The sequence below is a fragment of the Schistocerca nitens genome, chromosome 3 (assembly GCF_023898315.1).
Source record: "Schistocerca nitens isolate TAMUIC-IGC-003100 chromosome 3, iqSchNite1.1, whole genome shotgun sequence".
Classification (NCBI taxonomy): Eukaryota; Metazoa; Arthropoda; class Insecta; order Orthoptera; family Acrididae; genus Schistocerca; species Schistocerca nitens.
The window spans coordinates 290,501,988-290,528,319 of record NC_064616.1 but is presented as its reverse complement, the minus strand read 5'-3'; the positions used below and the strand labels follow the sequence as shown (position 1 = coordinate 290,528,319).

The window sequence follows — 26,332 nt, the reverse complement described above, 5'->3', positions numbered from 1 at the left end:
GCGCTTCATCTGATCAGAATAGCAATAATTAGCATAACAAAGTAAGACAAAGCAAAGATGATGTTCTTTACAGGAAATGCTCAATACGTCCACCATCATTCCTCAACAATAGCTGTAGTCGAGGAATAATGTTGTGAACAGCACTGTAAAGCATGCCCGGAGTTATGTCTTTCAGCATCCCTAGAGATGTCGGTCGATCATGATACACTTTCGACTTCAGGTAACCCCGAAGCCAATAATCGCACGGACTGTAGTCTGGGGATCTGCGAGGCCAAGCATGACGAAAGTGGCTGCTGAGCACACGATCATCACCAAACGACGCGCGCAAGAGATCTTTCACGCGTCCAGAAATATGGGGTGGAGTGCCATCCTGCATAAACATCGTACGTTCCAGCAGGTGTTTATCAGCCAGGCTGGGGATGATGCGATTCTGTAACATATCGGCGTACCTTTCACCCGTCACGGTAGCAGTTTTGCTGTCCAGCGCCATCTGTCGGACATTTTGTGAAATTAGTTTTTTTTTGGTTCTAATAAAACCCCATGTCATTCCAAGCATGTGTGTCAATTTTTACCTCTCTATCTACGTTATTCCATGGTTTATTAAGATTTGAAATTTATACTGACTTTTTGATCACCCTGTATGTGATAGGAGGTGACTCGTATGCGTGGAGAGAGTGGGTGGGAAGCTTTATTTGCAATGAATGAGGTAGTAAAAATTGAATTCCATGTGGCATTGCTGGCTGGAATATCCTATGGGGTGCGTTCTGTGAAGCATGGAGAACTTCCCCCTGCATATTTCGACCACCACAATTATGTATATGTTTCGGGGACCAGGTACGGCCCCTGCCTCATCTATGAGGTTGTTTGTAAAAGAAGAGTTAGGACACTAAGTCGCCAGCAGCTTTCACAGCGTCCGGGGGCGGCAGCCTCGCCACATAGCGCTGCAGTCGTGGGCACTACCTTACGTCCACGCAGTCACGTGTACAGACGATACCGCCTCTCTATCCCTCCACAGGCGTCTAGTTAGGTCGGCCTGGCTCTGACCGACCAACAGGCGCGCCAAGTCTCTGCCACGAGTCTCCGCTACGAATCCCACCTGCCGCTGCCCGCCAATTTGTCGCCTCGCCCCTTCGTGAGCCACGTCCGCCGCTGCACTTCCGTCAGCCGCTCCAGAGGGCACCACTTTGCAATATTTCCATGTGACTGTCTACGAGTTCATCGCCTAGTGGGACCGTGTCGTTATTAATCTTCCCTGGTGCTCAAGACATCGTTGTTCTCAAATTCTGTAGACATTCATTCTCAGTCAGATAACTTCCGGGAATTCAGCCAGGTAACACTTTCAGCGACCGCCGATATTTCGCCGGGAGAACACCCCGCCATTTTCAAGGCAAACTGCAACGAACAGGCGGCGTACATGTTAATTTAAAACCTCGGTTCTCGGACTGAAGCAGGAAAGATAACACACACACTGAACACTAGTGCCACCAAAGATGGCCAAAGTCAGAGCTAACGATAGTGAGACTATGAATTCGCAGGTGAGGTAGCATTGACTCTGTCCCTCTGTTTTTTCACAAGGGAAAGAGTCGGATTCCAAACAGAGTTTAAACAGAAACCTCCATCCCTGTTAACGAGATTGCTCGCCAATTTAATCTCAACTGCCTCCCTAATAACTCTGTCCCAATAGCTGGACGTGCATGCCAATATCTCGGTGTTATTATATAACATGGGGTGACCGGTATCCAAGCATTGTTCGGCAATAGCAGATCTACTTGGCTGCTGTAATCGTGTGTGCCGTTTATGCTCAGTACATCGGTCCTCCACGGTCCTGATAGTTTGACCAATATATGCCATGCCGCAGCTACAAGGAATACGATATACACCCGCCTTATGCAGACCAAGATCATCCTTAACGGAACCCAAAAGTGCTCTAATTTTAGATGGAGGTCGTAAAACACATTTCACATCGTATTTCCGTAAAATACGACCGATCTAGTTTGACGTGTTTCCTACGTAAGGGAAGAAGGCAGTAGACTTAGGTGTTGACTCAGAATTATCATCAATCATCCGATGTACAGTTGATCGATAGCGCAACGCACGTTCAATCTGTCTATAACTATAACCATTTTGGCGAAATGTAACTTCAAGATGGGACAGCTCAGCTGGCAACGTGTCAGCGTCAGAAACGACATGTGCCCTGTGTACCAAGGTACGAAGTACCCCTTCACGCTGAGCCGTATGGTGACAACTATTGGCCTGTAAGTACAAGTCGGTGTGAGTACGTTTCCTGTAGACTGCATGTCCCAATGATCCATCATCCTTCCTCCTAACCAACACGTCAAGAAAGGGACGGCAACCATCCTCTTCCACCTCCATCGTAAAACGAATGTTCGGGTGGATCGAGCTCAGATGTTCTAAAAAGACATTCAAATTCTCCCTACCATGAGGCTGAGGTTTTAACTTTGCATGTACGCCGCCTGTCCGTTGCAGTTTGCTTTGAAAATGGCGGGGTGTTCTCCCGCCGAAATATCGGCGGTCGCTGAAAGTGTTACCTGGCAGAATTCCCGGAAGTTATTTGAAAGTTGTATACGCCAGGAGAAACTCAGGTCCCACATTCATTCTCAGTAGTTGTATTTAGTTCGGTTCTTGTAATAAACAGCTTTCATTGCAAAACTAGATTCTCTCTTCAGGAACTCTTACTGCTCAGTAAGAAGGTAGTTGAGGTTCAAGGTGCTTTTCGTACGCTCTCACTGATTGCTTTGCTTGCGAATATGTGAGAGTTGTGTCGTATGTGTATTGGCAGAATGTAGGTCAGTTTAATGGCTGCGCGTGCGATGTAGTGGTATGATGACGACGAGAGAAGGGAGGGGATGAAATCCGGTGATGCGACATAGGCTACGCCTATCGAATAGCACAAAGGGAGCCTCCGATCTTGATGTCTGTATTCGACTTACGGATCACCATCGAAAGCGTCAAATGCACTCACTACATGAGACACTGCGGAGTGGTTTGCAATTTAATCTAAGACACTGTCGCAAAGACTGGTGATCAGGAATTTTACGCCACCGCCTATCCTCCTCTTGCAGGCCATATACTGGCAGTGAAAATTTTTTGAATCACCAGGATTCGAACCTGCGTACCACGAATCGACCGCCATATCACGGGTGTGCGTTAGCGACCTTCGGAAGCGGGTGAAGAGATAGTGGGTGTTATAACTGATGCGACATTGATTGCATGGTATGGGAGGACATGGTGATTTATGTCAGCCTGCGGAAGTACGTGTAGTGTGTGGAGATGTGAGGAAGGGGACACATTGTAATACGGATGCGCCATCTCGCCATGGTTCTCAAGGAATACTGTGAATTCTAGCGGGTTACTTCTGCGGAAAACATAGGCCTACCGAACATATTGTAGGCATTTGATGAGGCTTGGGAACTTCAGCGGGTGGTGTAGGATGGGGGTTGTGGAGAAGGGTAAACGAATATTGAGGGGGAGACAAAGTGTATGATGTTAGAAGATTTGGAATGGATGATAGAACTTACGAGAGGTGGAAACTACACGAAAGCTGTTAAAATGTTTCGAGGAGAAAGTACGGAGTTGTGTAGTACACTATCTGATGAAAAGTATTCGGACACCTATTATTAGACGTTAACACGGAGTGTGTCCACCCTTTGCCTTTATGACTGCTTGAACTTTGCTGGGGACACGTCACTGAGTCTGAATGTCTGTTAAGAATTGACAACCCATTCGACCTCAAGAACCAAAACTAGAAATGGTAGTTTTGTTGGATACTGAGGTCTGGAGCGAATTCTATGTCCAGTCTCATCCAAAATGTGTTCCATTTGCTTCATATCGGGACTCTGGAAAGGCCAGTCCATTTAAGGAATGTTGTTATCCACAGATCATTGTCTCACATATGCTGCGCCTCGAGAGGTTACACAGTCATGCTTATGGAAACAAGCATCGTCTCCGAACTGTTCCATAATTGTACACAGTACAGAACGCTTTACAATGTGGTGGTGGTGGTGGTTAGTGTTTAACGTCCCTTCGACAACGAGGTCATTAGAGACGGAGCGCAAGCTCGGGTTATGGAAGGATTGGGAAGGATATCGGCCGTGCCCTTTCAAAGGAACCATCCCGGCATTTGCCTGAAACGATTTAGGGAAATCACGGAAAACCTAAATCAGGATGGTCGGAGACGGGATTGAACCGTCGTCCTCCCGAATGCGATTTACAATGTGGTCATATCCTTCCGTATGTAGCGTTTTCTTAAGCGCAATAAGGGGACCGCAGCTGATCTACGAAAAACCTCCTCCGTTCTTCACTGTTGGCACAACATATGAAGATAGGTAGCGTTCTCGAGGCATTCGCAGAATGCAAACTCTTCCTTCGGATTTCCGCAGCGTATAATGTGATTCATGACTCCAAACTGACTCAGTATTTATAGATTTCCAGAAGGCTTTCGACACCGCACCTCACAAGCCGCTAATAATTAAATTGCGTGCTTATGGAATATCATCTCAGTTACGCCACTGGATTCGTAATTTTTTGTCAGTGAGGTCACAGTTTCATCGAGTAAAACAGAAGTGACTTCTGGTGTTCCCTAAGACATTGTTATAGGCCCTCTGTTTCGATCTTCTGATGACTTAACTAGACGATAAACGACAGCATTATCTGTAAACAACCTAACATGGCTGCTCAGATTGCCTCCTAAATCGTTTATCTACCGGGCGGTCAGAAAATGTCTGAAACGCTTCTAGGGATGTTGCAGGGCACGTTCTACTGAGACATAAACGTTCCAAAAAATATTCTATACGTTGCGTCGTTTCCGTGTTATTTAGCACTGAAATTATCCAATTGCGACGTCACGCGCGCACATTCAAGCGGCCTGCCAGGGACTGTGTTGCCCAACAAGTGCCTTGTTTGAAGAGCTGAAACTTGAATTTGCGAGCGTAACGACCTGACTGACTAACTTCAATGCTAAATAACTCGGAAACGACGCAACGCATCGATTTTTTCTCTTAACATATATGTCTCTGTCCAATCTGCCCTGCAAGTGTTTCCCACATTTTCTAATCATCCTGTATGTAAACGATTTAGGAGACAATCTGAGCAGCCTTCTTACGTTGTTTGCAGATGGTTGGTTGGTTGGTTGGTTGGTTGGTTGTTTGGGGATGGAGACCAGACAGCGTGGTCATCGGTCTCATCGGATTAGGGAAGGATGGGGAAGGAAGTCGGCCGTGCCCTTTCAGAGGAACCATCCCGGCATTTGCCTAGAATGATTTAGGGAAATCACGGAAAACCTAAATCAGGATGGCCGGACGCGGGATTGAACCGTCGTCCTCCCGAATACGAGTCCAGTGTCTAACCAGTTTGCAGATGATGCTACCGTTTATAGCCTAGTAAATTCATCAGAAGATCAAAACAAATTGCAAAACCATTTAGAAAAGATATCTGTATGGTGCGAAAGTTGGCATTCAGCCCTAAATAATCAAAAGCGTGAGGTAATCCACATGAGTGCTTAACGGAATCCGTTAAACTTCGGTTACCTGATAAATCAATCAAATCTAAAGGCCGTAAATTCAACTAAATACCCAGGAATTTCAATTACGAACAACTTAAATTAGGAAGAATACATAAAACAGTTGTGGGGCGTTTTGTTGGCAGAAAACTTAGAAGATGCAACAGCTCTACTTAAGAGACTGCCTACACCATGCTTGTCCATCCTCTTTTGGAGTACTGCTGGGCGGTGTGGGATCCTTACCATATAGGATTAACGGAGTACATCGAGGAAGTTCAAAGCAGGCAGCACGTTTTGTATTATCGAGTAATGGGGGAGACAGTGTAACGGACATAATACAGGATTTGGAGTAGACATCATTAAAACGAAACGTTTCTCATTGCGGCGGGGTCTTCTTACGAAATTTCAATCACCAGCTTTCTCCTGCGAATGCGAAAATATTACGTTGACGCCGACCTACATAGGAAGAAAAGATCATTGTAATAAAGTAAGGGAAATCAGAGCTCGCACGGGATATATGAGTGTTCGTTTTGTGCGCTCCCTGTTATAAAGTGAAATAACAAAGAATTATTGTGAAAGTGGTTCGATGAACCCTCTGCCAGAACTTGCAGAGTATCCGTGTACGTGTAGATGTAGAAATCACTCATATCTAGTCATCCACAGCCTAGGGGCGTCTCTATTTACACCACCTCAAGCGTCGTTTATCATTTACTACAGAAATTTGTGGCGTATGAGGAGCTGCTTGACCACTGTATACCATTATGAGATTTTCGCTCTGCAGCGGAGTGTGTGGTGATATGAAACTTCCTGGCAGATTAAAACTGTGTGCCGGACCGAGACTCGAACTCGGGACCTTTGCCTTTCGCGGGCGAAGTGCTCTACCGACTGAGCTACCCAAGCACGACTCACGGCCCGTCCTCATAGCTTTAATTCTGCCAATGCCTCGTCTCCTACCTTCCAAGCTTTACAGAAGCTCTCCTGCGAACCTTGCAGAACTAGCACTCCTGAAAGAAAGGATATTGCGGAGACATGGCCTAGCCACAGCCTGGGGGATGTTTCCAGAATGAGATTTTTCACTCTGCAGCGGAGTGTGCGCTGATATGAAACTTCCTGGCAGATTAAAACTGTGTGCCGGACCGAGACTCGAACTCGGGACCTTTGCCTTTCGTGGGCATGTGCTCTACCGACTGAGCAACCCAAGCACGACTCACGCCCCATCCTCACAGCTTTACTTCAGCCAGTACCTCGTCTCCTACCATCCAATCTTTACAGAAACTCTCCTGCAGGAGAGTCGTGCTTGGTTAGCTCAGTCGGTAGAGCACTTGCCCGCGAAAGGCAAAGGTCCCGAGTTCGAGTCTCGGTCCGGCACACAGTTTTAATCTGCCTGGAAGTTTCACTGTATACCATTGTTTCTAACTCCATACACATAGTCATTGTGTTACCTGGACTGCGGGTAGCACTTTGGAACTCACGAGTGATTTCTTCCAGCGATTCCTTGTAATTGCTTACAATCCCCCTCCATAATGCTTGTCAGTACATGAAGTCTGCCTGATCGGGGTTTAGCCTATTCTTGTTCCTTCACGTTTCCACTTCACAGACTAATGACCTCAGCAGTTGAGTCCGATAGTGCTCCGAGCCATTTGAACCATTTTTAAAAAAATAAATAAAAAGAAAAAGAGACTTGAACCACTTCACAGTTACATCACCAACAGTAGAATTTGGCGTCTTTAGAAGGGCTGATACGTTTCTGATGGATTTTTTATCCAGCTGAGTTCTAACGACTAGTCTACATTCGAAGTCAGTGAGTGCTACTGACCGACCCATTATTTTGTTACTGCTTCTCTACTGACAACACAATACTCCCCGCTTCCTTTTATACCGGTGGGTGCGCCTCTCGTGATGTCCACCGTTTCATCGGATAGGGGTGTCCGGGCGCTTTTGGTGATATACGGTAGGTAGAGCAGAGTGGAGTGTAGGCGTACCTCGTCGTCGGGCAGGCAGGCGGCGGCTGCGGCTGCGGCGGCGGCGAGCGCTCGCGCCACCTCGCGGGCCCAGCGCGCCTTCAGCTGCTTGCGCACGCGCTCGTGCTCCGACCGGCGGTCCGTCAGCGCCTGCGCACACCACAGTCGTATCAGCAACGATCCATCATTTCTTAACGTTACAAACGCTTTAGCATTGTACCACTAGCCACGCACTAACCAATAAATGTAAAAGCTGAAGAATATTCAACTTGTCCTTGATATGATTTCAATGTGTACAAACAATAGAGACTTTCTTCAAGGGGAGTACGTAAGTCCTATACCCACATCGTTAAATTTGCAATATTGATGACCCATTATCTCAGAACCTGTGACAGATAGAGATCTGAAATTTTTGGGACGTATAGTATCACTCCTTTTCTGATTACTGAATCAGAATCAAAATGTACAGAGAAATAATTAGCTAGTTATGATTTTTTTAAAATGTTGTTCAATATTTTCTTTTAAAAGTACACTTTCTCTTCCGTAAGTAAAAAAAACGTTAGAGGTAGAGATGTTTTGGGAGGTTCAGTAGCTGCAGTATACTAAGTGGTAACGTAGTGTAAAATTAGAGATCTGTATCTGTAATAGTTCCTGAGATAATGGGTCAAATAATTTTAAAAATGTCATTTCCGGCGATTCAAGTTGAAACATTTTATTTGATGTTAACTTACACATGGAGGCATGCCAGCTTCTAGAAACAGCCAGTCCCATAATCAGAATTATCTGGATCCTGTCCTTGCTTATCCTGTAAACCTAGAAGCCTCCTTCTTTTCCTGCATCTTGCCTCTTTAGCCATTTCCTCTGCTGCACGCTGGGCTTTCATGATCCTGAGTCGACCCATTCGCTGAAGGCCTTGCAGTGTGTTGGCACCTGGAGTGACACCAAGTTCCTCTAGTACCCCAATTCTTCCCTTTATACCATCATTAAACGTTACCACAGCATCACAAACACCCAAGCATAGAGTTTTCCTTCCTACAAAGACAGTTTTTGGTATGCGGGTCCAAATTACACTATTGAAAGACTCATTCGGTTTTTGTGATCGACCATGGAGACATTTGGAAAGAAGGTCAGGATGGTTCAAATGGCTCTGAGCACTATGGGACTCAACTGCTGAGGTCATAAGTCCCCTAGAACTTAGAACTACTTAAACCTAACTAACCTAAGGACAACACACACATCCATGCCCGAGGCAGGATTCGAACCTGCGACCGTAGCGGTCGCGCGGTTCCAGACTGTAGCGCCAGAACCGCTCGGCCACCAGCGGTCGGCGAAGGTCAGGATGAGCTAATTCTCTATATATTGGTTTAATAGCTTCCATCACTACAGATGGTATGCTATTTTTGTGTCTAAATTGTTCCTCGCTACCCGCTGCCTGAGCTTTGCGGTAGTTGCACCATGAATCAGCGCCAGGTGGACAAGGACCATGTATAGGTGTATCATCAGTGGAAGATTTGTGGAAGAATGTAGCCCACTCTGCTCATTTCATCCCTAGTAGGTCATGTGTATTGTTTCTTATTGCCATTCCATTATAATGCTGGAGTTCATCAATGTTTTTGTCTGTAAGTCTTCCTTTACCATTTAGAGTCTTTCCATCTGATAACTTCTCTATTCCTTTTGTATGCTTCAATCTTTGGAGACGTGTTCCCATCCGTTTTTGAACGTGGCCCACACATTCAATCTTAACAATCTGCTTATTACCATAAGGTTGGCTTTCCACTACTGATTTGTAAGCTTTTGAATCACCATCCCCCAAGTTCTCAGTGTAACACACACCTCTCTCCTGTTGTGAACGTCTGAACATAGAAACAACTGCAGTAGCATCCACATCCCCATTAGTTCCCTCATAATTCTTAGTACAATTTGTTTTATGGCATTCACTTGTTTCATCAACTGATTTACACTGATGGCAGTATTTAGTTAGCACTTCAATGTCTAAAACATTACCTGTGTCAACACTAGTGACAGTTGCAACTACATGTTTTGATGTGTGACCTCTCTTCTGCCATGTGCCATCAACTGCCACAGATAAGTCTGTTGTGTTATTTAATTCTACTGCAAAAGATTTGACACATTCACCAATTCACCAATTCTACAGCAAAAGATTTGACACATTCACCAATTACTTCTGTGGACTTACTTGATCTGGTTGGTGGGTTTGGCAAGTTCAGCGTTGCACATAATACTTCAGCTGCAGTCAATCCTTTCCCAATGCACCTCATTCCATACAGGAATATAACGTTGCTCTCAAACAAGTCATTCTTGCACTTTTCGAAAGTCCAAAATGATGTCGAGAGCCTGCAAACTTCGCACTGAATATCAAGTTTGTTAGCCAGTCCAGTCCTTGTAGATGAATCCTATGAGATGCTAATTTGACCACCACAAACCTTACATGACACAGCATTTTGCAAAACGTGTCCAAACACACTCAAATCTAAAAGAACACAACCTAAACTATTTTGATCTTTGCCAATAAATATATCCTCATTGTCTCCAAGTTTCCTCTTTGAAGCACTAGTAGACGTTTCCTTATCACGGGTATGTGAAAAATCTATTTCAGGATCAACACTGGATGCAGATTCTGTGATATGCTGATTTCCATGGAAACTTCGGTTCTTAAAACAACCATTTCTTTTCATCATGTTGAAAAGAGGTATAAGACCGTATAATAACACACCAAACCACTATGTTTTCAGTTCAAAACTTATGAAACACGACAACCACTAAGTAAATGAACAAAATGCATGTGCTATACCTCCATTTCTGTTTACACAGTGCATCCAACCTCTTGACACGAACATTAACATGATTTCAAGGAATAAATTGCTGAAGACCACAGCCTTCTAGATTGAATAGGTCAAGAGATAGTGATACTTAGGCAAGTCAGTGCAGAACGACCGGATAATTTTACACACGCAATATTAACTTCGAAATGATAAAAACTGCACTTCCAATTGGATTTTTTCGACAAATAAAGCATCAAATTATTCAGGAGAGATCAAATATTAATAAGAGATAATAATCCGAAAATGTCGCTTTCTGACCAATTCCGCCATACGTACTCCCCTTATATGTACAGAAATTTATAATAAAGCGCTTCGCGAAACGAAAAGACGTAGTAAGCTATGACTACAATATCAATGATTCACAATTAGACTTAAACAACTCATGCAAAAACCTGCATACTAGCGAACCAACAAAGCTTCGCTAGTATCTACGGCCGGACGACTTCTCTGGCGTAGCGGTCATAAATTATAAACACATAACTACATCGTGCATCAATCTATCAGTTAGTGATAACCGTACCGAAATGTGTACCGCAGTACTCGGTGTTATACTCAAATTAAAATTACTTGGTGGTTGACAGAGGACAGCGTCGCCGGCGTGCAACCCAGCCACTCTTCACAAGGCGCTGTACGTACCTACCGGACAGGCTCTCGAGAAAGAGCTGCGACTGGATGTCGGCTGGCACCTACCAATCGACTCGCTTAAAGGTCAGTCACAAAGTAATTTCGATCGGAGTACAGTCGTGAAACACAGACACAAAAATGCAGAGGGTGACTTTAATTTACGCTATGTAGCGATAGATATGTATAGATTCTGGTCAAGCTTCTTTGCTATCTCATGTTGCGGCAGCTGTTTACTTTGCTCCATTTGCCTGACAAATACAGCCTTTTTTATACCTGGCCAACTCATAGCTCCCATCATTGCTGCGAGATGTTACTCCAAATGCCAGTTTAATATGGGACAGATAACAATACATACACACATAAAAATTGATTTTCATCACCCCAGTTCCCATAACTCCTGAAGATAGACGTTGACTGTGGATATTGTATCACAGACACAGTCATTTTGACTGTTCAGAGATGTCAGTAAACCCGCCCAAAGAAGTAAACAACCACGCATGAGCAACGCCTATTAGACGGAGGGGTCCGACAGCCGATCAGTTCCAGTCATTCCACCAGGAAGGAGGTACACGGCTCATGTTGTCTGTAGTTCAACCATGCCTATACGGTCAATACCGCGGTTCGATGGCGTCCACATTGTAACTTTGTGCCAGGAAGAGCTCTCAACAAGGGAAGTGTCCAGCCGGACATGGAGAAGATACAGAGAGACAGGAACCGTCGATGACATGCCTCGCTCGGGCCGCCCAAGGGCTACTGCTGCAGTGGATGACCGCTGTCTACGGATTATGTCTCGTAGGAACCCTGACAGCAACGCCACCATGTTGAATAATACTTTTCGTGCAGCCACAGGACATCGTGTTACGACTCAAACTGTGTGCAATACGCTGCATTATGCGCAACTTCACTCCCGACGTCCATGGCGAGGTCCATCTTTGCAGCCACGACACCATGCAGCGCGGTACAGATGGGCCCAACAACATGCCGAATGGACCACTCAGGTTTGGCATCACGTCCTCTGCACCGATGAGTGTCGCATTTGCCTTCAACCAGACAATCGTCGGAGGCAACCCGGTCAGGCTGAATGCCGTAGACACACTGTCCAGCGAGTGCAGCAAGGTGAAGGTTCCCTGCTGTTTTGGGGTGGCATTATGTGGGGCCGACGTACGCCGCTGCTGGTCATGGTGGGCGCCGTAACGGCTGTACGATACGTGAATGCCATTCTCCGACCGATAGTGGAACCATTCGACAGCTTACATCACGCTTGTCCGCCCTATTCTGGAGTACTGCTATGCGGTGTGGGATCCGCATCAGATAGGACTGACGGATGACATCGAAAAAGTACAAAGAAGGGCAGCTCGTTTTTTATGATCCCGAAGTAGGGGAGATGGTGCCACAGACGTGATACGTGAATTGGAGTGGAAATCACTAAAACAAAGGCGTTTTTCGTTGTGACGGTATCTTCTCATGAAATTTCAATCACCTGTTTCCTCCACCGATTGCCAAAACATTCTGCTGGCCCCCACCTACATAGGGAGAAATGATCATCACGATAAAATAAGAGAAATCAGGGCTCGCACAAAAATATTTAAGTGCTCGTTTTTCCCACACGCCGTTCGAGAGTGGAACGGTAGAGAGACAGCTTGAAGGTGGTTCATTGAACCCTCTGCCAGGCGCTTTATTGTGAATAGCAGAGTAATCGCGTAGGTGCAGATGTAGAAGCATATTGGCAGCATATGGCGAGGCATTCGTCTTCATGGACGAAAATTCGCGCCCCCATCGTGGACATCTTGTGAATGACTTGCTTCTGGAAATGGACACCGCTCGACTAGAGTGGCCAGCACGTCCTCCTGACATGAACCCTATCGAACATGCCTGGGATAGTTTGAAAGGGCTGTTTATGGACGACATGACCCACCAACCACTGTGAGGGATCTACGAAGAATCGCCGTTGAGGAGTGGGACAATCTGGACCAACAGTGTCTTGATGAAGTTGTGGATAGTATGCCACGACGAATACAGGCATGCATCAATGCAAGAGGATGTGCTGCTAGGTATTAGAGGTTCCGGTGCGTACAGCAGTCTGGACCACCACCTCTGAAGGTCTCGCTGTATGGTGGTACAACATGGTATGTGTGGTTTTCATGAGCAATAAAATGGGCGAAAATGATGTTTACATTGATCTCTATTCCAATTTTCTGTACAGATTCCGGAACTCTCAGAACCGAGGTGATGCAATACTTTTTTTGATGTCTGTATTTACCCACTCATCATTACTATAATTTTGTACGTAAATCTTCTGCCTGTATGAGTCTATTTATTATTGAAAACCGTTTAAAAATCCTGACAGTAGTTCATAAAATTGGCCTTCGCATAGAGAAAGGAAAATGCAGCTGAGGACTTTAATTTATAATATGTGTACAAAACAATTTGTTTCTTCTAATGCAATCAATACCTCCTCAAGACCAACCTCTCCAAAACCTAGGCATTAATTATAGGACGAACCATTCACAGCTTCTAACTTCATGGCTTCTGTCTTACCATCTACTACCGTCCTAAACCTGTAAGTAACAAACTAAAATATCTTGGAATAATCATCGACTGGCAACTAACATGGAACCCTCACCTGCTAATCATCCAATAAAAAGCCCACAATAGACTAGAACTGCTTAAAATACTATCTGGCCCTTCACTATCCTACATACTTACAAAACCCCGACCCGTCCTCTCTTACGCCAATGTTGCATGCATTTCCGTCCCTCTTATGTTAGTCTCTCCATATCCTTGAATTTCATGCACTCCGCATTGTTTTCTGCAGACGCTTACCCTCCCTTACGTGGATCTTCTACAATCTCATCAAATTCCATTCTTCCACACCCACATCGAACACCACCTCGTATCCTATGCTATCCACAATCTTGATTCCAGTCACCACATTGTTTTCCTTCTAATCACCAATGCTGGTATAATTCCGCGCGTTTACAAACAACTACCACCATCCATAAACCTTCACGCACTGCGTATCCTATTCCAACACAAATTCAGCCGACACGCTCTCCCAGACAATGAAATCCGTCCCGACATTTATCAATCCTACGAACTAAAACTCCACATCATGGCTCTCCACCTACCAAACTTATGCTCCCCTTCCAGCTTCCCACTGTCAACCCTACCATCTACCTTCATTTCCATTGATAACACACAGTGGCTTATATAACTACACACGACCCGACCCGCACCATTCTCCACACGGTCTTATTGGGTTATATCCCCAAGATAGAGAAAGTTCTATGTACTGAATTGACAGAAAATCCTAAGAAATTTTGGTCTTATGTCAAAGCGGTAGATGGATCAAAACAAAATGTCCAGACACTCTGTGACCAAAATGGTACTGAAACAGAAAATGACAGACTAAAGGCCGAAATACTAAATGTCTGTTTCCAAATCTGTTTCACAGAGGAAGACTGCACTGTAGTTCCTTCTCTAGATTGTCGCACAGATGACAAAATGGTAGATATCGAAATAGACGACAGAGGGATAGAGAAACAATTAAAATCGCTCAAAAGAGGAAAGGCCGCTGGACCTGATGGGATACCAGTTCGATTTTACACAGAGTACGCCAAAGAACTTACGCCCCTTCTTGCAGCGGTGTACTGTAGGTCTCTAGAAGAGCGTAGCGTTCCAAAGGACTGGAAAAGGGCACAGGTTGTCCCCGTTTTCAAGTAGGGACGTCGAACAGATGTGCAGAACTATAGACCTATATCTCTAACGTCGATCAGTTGTAGAATTTTGGAACACGTATTATGGTTCAAATGGCTCTGAGCACTATGGGACTCAACTTCTGAGGTCATTAGTCCCCTAGAACTTAGAACTAGTTAAACCTAACTAACCTAAGGACATCACACACATCCATGCCCGAGGCAGGATTCGAACCTGCGACCGTATCGGTCTCGCGGTTCCAGACTGCAGCGCCTAGAACCGCACGGCCACTCGGCCGGCCGAACACGTATTATGTTCGAGTATAATGATTTTTCTGGAGACTAGAAATCTACTCTGTAGGAGTCAGCATGGGTTCCGAAAAAGACGATCGTGTGAAACCCAGCTCGCGCTATTCATCCACGAGACTCAGACGGCCATAGACACGTGTTCCCAGATAGATGCCGTGTTTCTTGACTTCCGCAAGGCGTTTGATACAGTTCCCCACATTCATTTAATGAACAAAGCAAGAGCATATGGACTATCAGATCAACTGTTTGGTTGGATTGAAGAGTTCCTAGATAACCGGACGCAGCATGTCATTCTCAATGGAGAAAAGTCTTCCGAAGTAAGATTGATTTCAGGTGTGCCGCAGGGCAGTGTCGTAGGACCGTTGCTATTCACAATATACATATCAATGAGCTTGCGGATAACATTGGAAGTTCACTGAGACTTTTTGCGGATGATGCTGTGGTATATCGAGAGGTTTTAACAATGGAAAATTGTACTGAAATGCAGGAGGATCTGCAGCGAATTGACGCATGGTGCAGGGAATGGCAATTGAATCTCAATGTAGACAAGTGTAATGCGCTGCGAATATATAGAAAGAAAGATACCTTATCATTTAGCAACAATATAGCAGGTCAGCAACTGGAAGCAGTTAATTCCATAAATTATGTGGGAGTACGCATGATCATATAAAGTTGATCGTCGGCAAAGCAGATGCCAGACTGAGATTCATTGGAAGAATCCTAAGAAAATGCAATCCGAAAACAAAGGAAGTAGGGTACAGTACGCTTGTTCGCCCACTGCTTGAATACTGCTCAGCAGTGTGGGATCCGTACCAGATAGGGTTGATAGAAGAGATAGAGAAGATCCAACGGAGAGCAGCGCGCTTCGTTACAGGATAATTTAGTAATCGCGAAAGCGTTACGGAGATGATAGATAAACTCCAGTGGAAGACTCTGCAGGAGAGACGCTCAGTAGCTCGGTACGGGCTTTTGTTGAAGTTTCGAGAACATACCTTCACCGAGGAGTCAAGCAGTATATTGCTCCCTCCTACGTATATCTCGCGAAGAGACCATGAGGATAAAATCAGAGAGATTAGAGCCCACACACAGGCATACAGACAATCCTTCTTTCCACGAACAATACGAGACTGGAATAGAAGGGAGAACCGATAGAGGTACTCAAGGTACCCTCCGCCATACACCGTCAGGTGGCTTGCGGAGTATAAATGTAGATGTAGATGTTGATATTTAATTTTTTTTGCCTTTTCAATTTGGTCACTATTTATTTTCAGAAACTTCGGTGCATTTTTAATGTTTGTAAAAGTTATGGTTTTCTCCTAAGAAATTTTAATGTCATTCCTATTGACTAATTTTTTCCCTAAAAGACTGAGTTCTCTTACAGTAAATGTCACATTTTCAGAAGGTACAGCAAAGCCATCTGCAAATGTGAGACAATTTGTCCGAATATTTTCGTTTTCTCTTCCCAACTTTAGCGCTAAAATCTATTACTTATGCAGTTTTTCATTCAAATAGCTAAAAAGAACTAGTGATAGTCCATCACTTTTCCATATACCTGTGTGTATTTCGAAGGGCTAATATTTGTTGCCATAAATTTCATTTTAGATAGTGTCTGTTGGTGTTTTACGAACTAGGTTTGCTAATTTAAATTTTGTACAAAATCCTCGAATTATTATATCCACAGTTAGTCTTTCAACGGAATCAAACATCTTTTTGCAATCAACGAACATTTCCATAATTATTATGAATTCCTTAATCTGTGACTTCAGATTAAATATTGTTCAGAAAACGATCTTCCCTTCCTAAAAACATCTTGATATGCACCTAAATGACTGTCCAGTGTTAATTCTACTCAGTTAAGTGAAATCTTGAAAAATATTTTACATGCAGTTGGCCGCAAAGAAGTTCCTCTGTAGTTGTTAACTTCTTGTTTATTGCCTTTCTTGTATAGTGGATGTACCAACGCTACTTTCTAGTCTGCTGAGGTTTTACTGTAATCCAGATTTGCTCATAGATTAGTTTTAGCTCATTTTTTAATTTTTTGTAATAACTTTTCACTGAAGAACGGGGTATTGTACTGCTGGCAGCTCACCCTCTACCCACACGGAGTGTGGGGGTGAAATAACAAGACAGAAAAAAAACAAAATTTGTAGTAATATGGAATGAAATGGATAATAAATTTCCTTGAAAGTAAACCAGTATGTAAATGTGTGTACAGGGGGTTTCAAAAGTGATGATCAATATTCAGGGATATGACAGGAATGATCTTCGAAACAAAAAGAGCTATGAGATATTCTTGATCTTCAATATTGTGAAACAAATCTCTTCTACTGCAAGCACTTTGCTTTCCACATTTTGGGAAATGGTAGTATGGACGAAAACAAGAAAAAAAGTCCAGTAAACATGTGCTCTACAATGCATACCTTAAAGGTTATGAGCACATGTTCATTAGAAGAGTTGTGATCCAAAGTACCGAAGATGAACAGGTGCTCATAGCTGTTGAGGTATGCATTTTACAGCACATTTTTACTGGACATTTTTTTCTTGTTTTGGTCCATACTACCACTTCCCAAAATATGGAAAGCAAACAGCTTGCAGTAGAAGAGATTTGGTTCACAGTATCGAATATCAGGAACTGCTCACAGCTCTTAAGATATGCGTTTTAGAGCCCACGTTTACTTGATTATTTTGTTTAGAATGGTCATTCCTGTCACATCCCTGAATATTGACCATCACTTCTGAAACACCCTGTATTATGCTGATGAAAATGAAAAATATGCGAAAGACATGATCATTCTCGTTTCTTACGTCCATAGTGACTGTAATGACATAGCTGATCCATCATTTTAATTTGAGAAGTTTTTTATGAAATGACCTAATATATAAAAATTGTTTTCCCATAGCCACGTTGTCGCCCCTCTACTAAACTATACAGCGGAATCATCAAGTAGCCTATGTGATAAGTTATATGTGTCTTTCATATTTCTTTAATCATATTTTATTGGACTTATTTATATGTATTTTAATAAAATCCTAGAAGTGCTTCACATATATTACTCCAAACCTTAAGAACTGTCTAAGGTACAGCATCAATTGAAATGCGAAACAATTCCTAACGTAAATATCTCCAGTTGCTAATATCCAGAGGGTACACGCTAGCCATTCTTAAGGGTGTATTCATCTTCGATAATTAGTGTTCTGTTTTTGTATTTCCTCGTTAGATGTATTCAGATGCTAAATATGACTGGAGCAACAATTTGATGTAAGTGAAATAACTTCATGCCATACACGCTTACGAGTAAGTTCAGAACCTTCATTTTTCTTTTCCTTCGTAATTTTGCTTGCATCGCGATACAAAATGATCCTATCTCAATAGAAAGTTTTGCTTCGTGGCTGTAACTAATGTTGTGATCGAGTGAAACCTGTGTGAAGATTAGTAGTTGCGTTCGTAGGGTGGCACGCACTTCTCGTTCTCTCGTGCTCCATTACAATGTAAACGTTTATTCTAGGATGCAAGCGACTGGGAGTGAAAACGGTCGTATTATCGCCGGAGGTAAAAGAGGCTTAAGATTTTGTATACGATGGTCGTAGTCCTTTCAAAAACTCACTGCGCCGTACCTTGTCGTACTGCAACCTAACGTGATGTATTTCAGCGCGAACCTGCATGCAGTATTGCTGTGGTAACATGGAACGTTGAAATAAATACATGAAGAAAGCTGCCAGTTTAACTTACTTCGAACAAAGCCTATTGTTTCAGTACAGAGAGGGTATAACTGATCGTGACAAGATTATCGAAGCTGGTAAAATGAACATAAAGAGTGGATTGTTAGCAGTGTTATTTGGCGTATATTTTCTAACTACATTCAGAAACAGAAAACTGGTTCACCAAGCAAATGATGTTAGATTACCTGACGTAAATGAAAGAATGTTGGCTACAGTCGTATTGCTATTTCTGCTTTACGTATTACGAAGTAAATTGGTTTTAGTCGAGAATTACCCTGCTTTACTAAACTGATGAGTAGCAGTCGAAAATAAGTATTCGAAAGAAGTGCAAATTAATGAAGGTAATGATGATGATGATGAGCGTTTGGCGTCATTGGCCGGGAGGCCCCTCGCGGGGCAGGTCCGGCCGCCATATCGCAGGTCTTATTACATTCGGCGCCACATTGGGCGACCTGCACGCCGGATGGGGATGAAATGATGATGAACACAACACAACACCCAGTCCCTGAGCGGAGAAAATCGCCGACCCAGCCGGGAATCGAACCCGGGCCCAGAGGTCGGCAATCCGACACGCTGACCACTCAGCTACTGGGGCGGACAAGGTAATGAATTAATGCAGACACTGTTTTGAATGAACGTACAGTTTCAAGTAGTCTTTCTGTTTGCCGCGCGGGGTAGCCGCGCGGTTAGGGGCGACATGTCACTAATCGTGCGGCCTCTCCCGCCGGAGGTTCGAGTCCTCCCTCGGGCATGGATGTGAGTGTTGTCCTTAGCGTTAAGTTAGTTTAAGTAGTGTGTAAATCTAGGGACCGATGACCTCAGCAGTTAGGTCCCTTAGGAATTCACACACACAGTCTTTCTGTTTGCCAAGAAAAATATCGAACACACAGTTGGTTTTCAGACACAAATGCTTATTTATGGGCTGTCCACTTTCTGCCTGGTTCTACTTGTACATCATAACTATAGTGCTGCAGATAAGCTGTTAACTGAATAACAGTGTAGCCACATGTAACTTAAATGTACCATATGATAGATTATTAATTGTGAATTTTACTTTCCTTGAAAAACGTCTGTGACACAGTGATATCATGTAGCCTCTGCGTCACATTTCGGTATTTAGAATGCAAACAGAGTGTCAAGATATGTAATAACAATATTATATGGTAAAAGTGAATAAACTGTTTTGAGAAAAGCATTAGCTAACGAAAGAAACAGAAATGAGGTACATTACACAAACTGTGCTTGTGCTGACTTTCTAGTGGTCCCGTAGTCGACGGGACAACAGCTCTTACTCTTCGTGCTGCTTAGTGTGCATGCGTTTGCTATCTTATAGTTTACGAAAATAGCATGTGTCTGGCTTTCAGTAATGTCTGTCTAGCTTGTGGCATATCAGCTAGAGCAGGGCTTTTCTGCTCGGCGGCTACATGTTTATTCCGTCAAATTCTCAGCTGCATCACGAGGCTGAGTCTCGGTTTCAATCTTTCCCGCACAGGAAATTGTCATATGGCTGTCGGAAAATGAACCTTATCCGTTTCCATCGCTACCCAGCAACGAAAATCCTAAGACCACTGTGATGTCAGGGAAACAGTAATACCTTTGCCTGTCCAGCAATCCTTCGTGCTGTATCAGTGTCGGACGATAAGACGGACGTGCAGTATATACAGGGTGTTACAGAAAGGTACGGCCAAACTTTCAAGGAACATTCCTCACACACAAATAAAGAAAAGATGTTATGAGGACATGTGTCCGGAAACGCTTAATTTCCATGTTGGAGCTCATTTTAGTTCTTCCACCTACGCTCAATGGAGCACGTTATCATGATTTCATATGGGATACTCTGCCTGTGCTGCTAGAACATGTGCCTTTACAACTACGACACAACATGTGGTTCATGCACGATGGAGCTCCTGCACATTTCAGTCGAAGTGTTCGTACGCTTCTCAACAACAGATTCGGTGACCGATGGATTGGTAGAGACGGACCAATTTCATGGCCTCCACGCTCTCCTGACCTCAACCCTCTTGACTTTCATTTATGGGGGCATTTGAAAGCTCTTGTCTACGCAACCCCGGTACCAAATGTAGAGACTCTCGTGCTCGTATTGTGGACGGCTGTGATACAATACGCCATTCTCCAGGGCTGCATCAGCGCATCAGGGATTCCATTCGACGGAGGGTGGATGCATGTATCCTCGCTAACGGAGGACATTTTGAACATTTCCTGTAACAAAGTGTTTGAAGTCACGCTGGTACGTTCTGTTGCTGTGTGTTTCCATTCCATGATTAATGTGATTTGAAGAGAAGTAATAAAATGAGCTCTAATATGGAAAGTAAGCGTTTCCGGACACATCTCCACAAAACATATTTTCTTTCTTTGTGTGTGAGGAATGTTTCCTGAAAGTTTGGCCGTACCTTTTTGTAACACCCTGTATATATCCGCATTAGCGGACACTAATGTCGTAGGAGGCCGCATGTCGAATAGTCTTTCCTGAATACTGAGTGTTTGCGTGTCTAGTCCACTCCTTCGTTTCTTCTGAGATATATCGAATAAAATAAGCACAGTTCTAGGCAGACTAGATATTAATCCATGTTCCAAGAAAAATTGAAGAGATTTTGTGCCCAGTAAAAGATCTGGTCACAGTTCTCCTGGAATTTGTAAAACTTCCTCTGAATGCTGTAGCAGTTACATCGTTCAGTCTGTACTTAAAATTTCATAACGCTGAACAAAGCACCGACGCCATATTTCATGTGGCGATTTTCACAAATCTGTTGGCGAACTCAGACAAATAAAACCTACGTTTATGTTTGATGAAACGAAGATCTTATCCCACGCATCTGAGCAGTGGTTTCTGTCATCAGTGAAGCCTTAGAGAACAGTATGTGCAACAATTATAACCGCGACAGCATCTACACCTGAAGTGGTGCATGGGAACGGGAGCTCGATACTGAAAGAGGACAAAGAAATACGGGGGCTCGATACTGAAAGAGGACAAAGAAATAAGCAGAGTTTTCCATCGTCAAATGGAATGAGTACTGCTACTGATGTTGTACTATAGCTATTGACGTCATTTCTGGTAGCATATAGAAGTTCTGTGAGTTCGTGGACATGATTCGGCCAACTACATCCGGAAGTACCTCGAGGTCTCTTAGTACGAAAGGTCCATCCTGATGATGACGAAAGAGAAAGTCAGTGACAGCTTGAATGTATAAACGAATCTGATGCGGCAAGAGAACCAAGAACATTTATCCAGTAATCTCTTTTATCCTACAAGATTTGTCCGTCCAATTGTCAATATGTTATCGAATATTTCCGTGTAATAGTAGCCTTGAAAGAATGTGTTGTTGCTCTTCGCTCATTTACTGATGTCTGTGTCCGAGCCTCTTGGGACAAGAGCATTAGATTGTTGCAAGAGCAAGTGAAACTGCCTCCCTGGACTCAACAATGGGTTCTGTGTGAATAGTGTACGAATGCAAGAGTTCATTTGTAATGGCCGTTTTCTGCAGACGCTTACCCTCCCTTACGTGGATCTTCTACAATCTCATCAAATTCCATTCTTCCACACCCACATCGAACACCACCTCGTATCCTATGCTATCCACAATCTTGATTCCAGTCACCACATTGTTTTCCTTCTAATCACCAATGCTGGTATAATTCCGCGCGTTTACAAACAACTACCACCATCCATAAACCTTCACGCACTGCGTATCCTATTCCAACACAAATTCAGCCGACACGCTCTCCCAGACAATGAAATCCGTCCCGACATTTATCAATCCTACGAACTAAAACTCCACATCATGGCTCTCCACCTACCAAACTTATGCTCCCCTTCCAGCTTCCCACTGTCAACCCTACCATCTACCTTCATTTCCATTGATAACACACAGTGGCTTATATAACTACACACGACCCGACCCGCACCATTCTCCACACGGTCTTATTGGGTTATATCCCCAAGATAGAGAAAGTTCTATGTACTGAATTGACAGAAAATCCTAAGAAATTTTGGTCTTATGTCAAAGCGGTAGATGGATCAAAACAAAATGTCCAGACACTCTGTGACCAAAATGGTACTGAAACAGAAAATGACAGACTAAAGGCCGAAATACTAAATGTCTGTTTCCAAATCTGTTTCACAGAGGAAGACTGCACTGTAGTTCCTTCTCTAGATTGTCGCACAGATGACAAAATGGTAGATATCGAAATAGACGACAGAGGGATAGAGAAACAATTAAAATCGCTCAAAAGAGGAAAGGCCGCTGGACCTGATGGGATACCAGTTCGATTTTACACAGAGTACGCCAAAGAACTTACGCCCCTTCTTGCAGCGGTGTACTGTAGGTCTCTAGAAGAGCGTAGCGTTCCAAAGGACTGGAAAAGGGCACAGGTTGTCCCCGTTTTCAAGTAGGGACGTCGAACAGATGTGCAGAACTATAGACCTATATCTCTAACGTCGATCAGTTGTAGAATTTTGGAACACGTATTATGGTTCAAATGGCTCTGAGCACTATGGGACTCAACTTCTGAGGTCATTAGTCCCCTAGAACTTAGAACTAGTTAAACCTAACTAACCTAAGGACATCACACACATCCATGCCCGAGGCAGGATTCGAACCTGCGACCGTATCGGTCTCGCGGTTCCAGACTGCAGCGCCTAGAACCGCACGGCCACTCGGCCGGCCGAACACGTATTATGTTCGAGTATAATGATTTTTCTGGAGACTAGAAATCTACTCTGTAGGAGTCAGCATGGGTTCCGAAAAAGACGATCGTGTGAAACCCAGCTCGCGCTATTCATCCACGAGACTCAGACGGCCATAGACACGTGTTCCCAGATAGATGCCGTGTTTCTTGACTTCCGCAAGGCGTTTGATACAGTTCCCCACATTCATTTAATGAACAAAGCAAGAGCATATGGACTATCAGATCAACTGTTTGGTTGGATTGAAGAGTTCCTAGATAACCGGACGCAGCATGTCATTCTCAATGGAGAAAAGTCTTCCGAAGTAAGATTGATTTCAGGTGTGCCGCAGGGCAGTGTCGTAGGACCGTTGCTATTCACAATATACATATCAATGAGCTTGCGGATAACATTGGAAGTTCACTGAGACTTTTTGCGGATGATGCTGTGGTATATCGAGAGGTTTTAACAATGGAAAATTGTACTGAAATGCAGGAGGATCTGCAGCGAATTGACGCATGGTGCAGGGAATGGCAATTGAATCTCAATGTAGACAAGTGTAATGCGCTGCGAATATATAGAAAGAAAGATACCTTATCATTTAGCAACAATATAGCAGGTCAGCAACTGGAAGCAGTTAATTCCATAAATTATGTGGGAGTACGCATGATCATATAAAGTTGATCGTCGGCAAAGCAGATGCCAGACTGAGATTCATTGGAAGAATCCTAAGAAAATGCAATCCGAAAACAAAGGAAGTAGGGTACAGTACGCTTGTTCGCCCACTGCTTGAATACTGCTCAGCAGTGTGGGATCCGTACCAGATAGGGTTGATAGAAGAGATAGAGAAGATCCAACGGAGAGCAGCGCGCTTCGTTACAGGATAATTTAGTAATCGCGAAAGCGTTACGGAGATGATAGATAAACTCCAGTGGAAGACTCTGCAGGAGAGACGCTCAGTAGCTCGGTACGGGCTTTTGTTGAAGTTTCGAGAACATACCTTCACCGAGGAGTCAAGCAGTATATTGCTCCCTCCTACGTATATCTCGCGAAGAGACCATGAGGATAAAATCAGAGAGATTAGAGCCCACACACAGGCATACAGACAATCCTTCTTTCCACGAACAATACGAGACTGGAATAGAAGGGAGAACCGATAGAGGTACTCAAGGTACCCTCCGCCATACACCGTCAGGTGGCTTGCGGAGTATAAATGTAGATGTAGATGTTGATATTTAATTTTTTTTTGCCTTTTCAATTTGGTCACTATTTATTTTCAGAAACTTCGGTGCATTTTTAATGTTTGTAAAAGTTATGGTTTTCTCCTAAGAAATTTTAATGTCATTCCTATTGACTAATTTTTTCCCTAAAAGACTGAGTTCTCTTACAGTAAATGTCACATTTTCAGAAGGTACAGCAAAGCCATCTGCAAATGTGAGACAATTTGTCCGAATATTTTCGTTTTCTCTTCCCAACTTTAGCGCTAAAATCTATTACTTATGCAGTTTTTCATTCAAATAGCTAAAAAGAACTAGTGATAGTCCATCACTTTTCCATATACCTGTGTGTATTTCGAAGGGCTAATATTTGTTGCCATAAATTTCATTTTAGATAGTGTCTGTTGGTGTTTTACGAACTAGGTTTGCTAATTTAAATTTTGTACAAAATCCTCGAATTATTATATCCACAGTTAGTCTTTCAACGGAATCAAACATCTTTTTGCAATCAACGAACATTTCCATAATTATTATGAATTCTTTAATCTGTGACTTCAGATTAAATATTGTTCAGAAAACGATCTTCCCTTCCTAAAAACATCTTGATATGCACCTAAATGACTGTCCAGTGTTAATTCTACTCAGTTAAGTGAAATCTTGAAAAATATTTTACATGCAGTTGGCCGCAAAGAAGTTCCTCTGTAGTTGTTAACTTCTTGTTTATTGCCTTTCTTGTATAGTGGATGTACCAACGCTACTTTCTAGTCTGCTGAGGTTTTACTGTAATCCAGATTTGCTCATAGATTAGTTTTAGCTCATTTTTTAATTTTTTGTAATAACTTTTCACTGAAGAACGGGGTATTGTACTGCTGGCAGCTCACCCTCTACCCACACGGAGTGTGGGGGTGAAATAACAAGACAGAAAAAAAACAAAATTTGTAGTAATATGGAATGAAATGGATAATAAATTTCCTTGAAAGTAAACCAGTATGTAAATGTGTGTACAGGGGGTTTCAAAAGTGATGATCAATATTCAGGGATATGACAGGAATGATCTTCGAAACAAAAAGAGCTATGAGATATTCTTGATCTTCAATATTGTGAAACAAATCTCTTCTACTGCAAGCACTTTGCTTTCCACATTTTGGGAAATGGTAGTATGGACGAAAACAAGAAAAAAAGTCCAGTAAACATGTGCTCTACAATGCATACCTTAAAGGTTATGAGCACATGTTCATTAGAAGAGTTGTGATCCAAAGTACCGAAGATGAACAGGTGCTCATAGCTGTTGAGGTATGCATTTTACAGCACATTTTTACTGGACATTTTTTTCTTGTTTTGGTCCATACTACCACTTCCCAAAATATGGAAAGCAAACAGCTTGCAGTAGAAGAGATTTGGTTCACAGTATCGAATATCAGGAACTGCTCACAGCTCTTAAGATATGCGTTTTAGAGCCCACGTTTACTTGATTATTTTGTTTAGAATGGTCATTCCTGTCACATCCCTGAATATTGACCATCACTTCTGAAACACCCTGTATTATGCTGATGAAAATGAAAAATATGCGAAAGACATGATCATTCTCGTTTCTTACGTCCATAGTGACTGTAATGACATAGCTGATCCATCATTTTAATTTGAGAAGTTTTTTATGAAATGACCTAATATATAAAAATTGTTTTCCCATAGCCACGTTGTCGCCCCTCTACTAAACTATACAGCGGAATCATCAAGTAGCCTATGTGATAAGTTATATGT

At 43.2% G+C, this 26,332-nt stretch overlaps 1 protein-coding gene across 1 annotated transcript in view; it reads right to left on the bottom strand.

The window, feature by feature from the left end:
• The window catches only part of LOC126249185 (rho GTPase-activating protein 45-like), a 607,616-nt gene that overhangs the window by 100,119 nt on the left and 481,165 nt on the right, over nt 1-26,332 (bottom strand). The window contains exon 8 of the mRNA XM_049950840.1: nt 7,561-7,629. Within this exon, the coding sequence (XP_049806797.1) occupies nt 7,561-7,629 (69 nt within the window). The remainder of the gene's footprint in view (nt 1-7,560; nt 7,630-26,332) is intronic.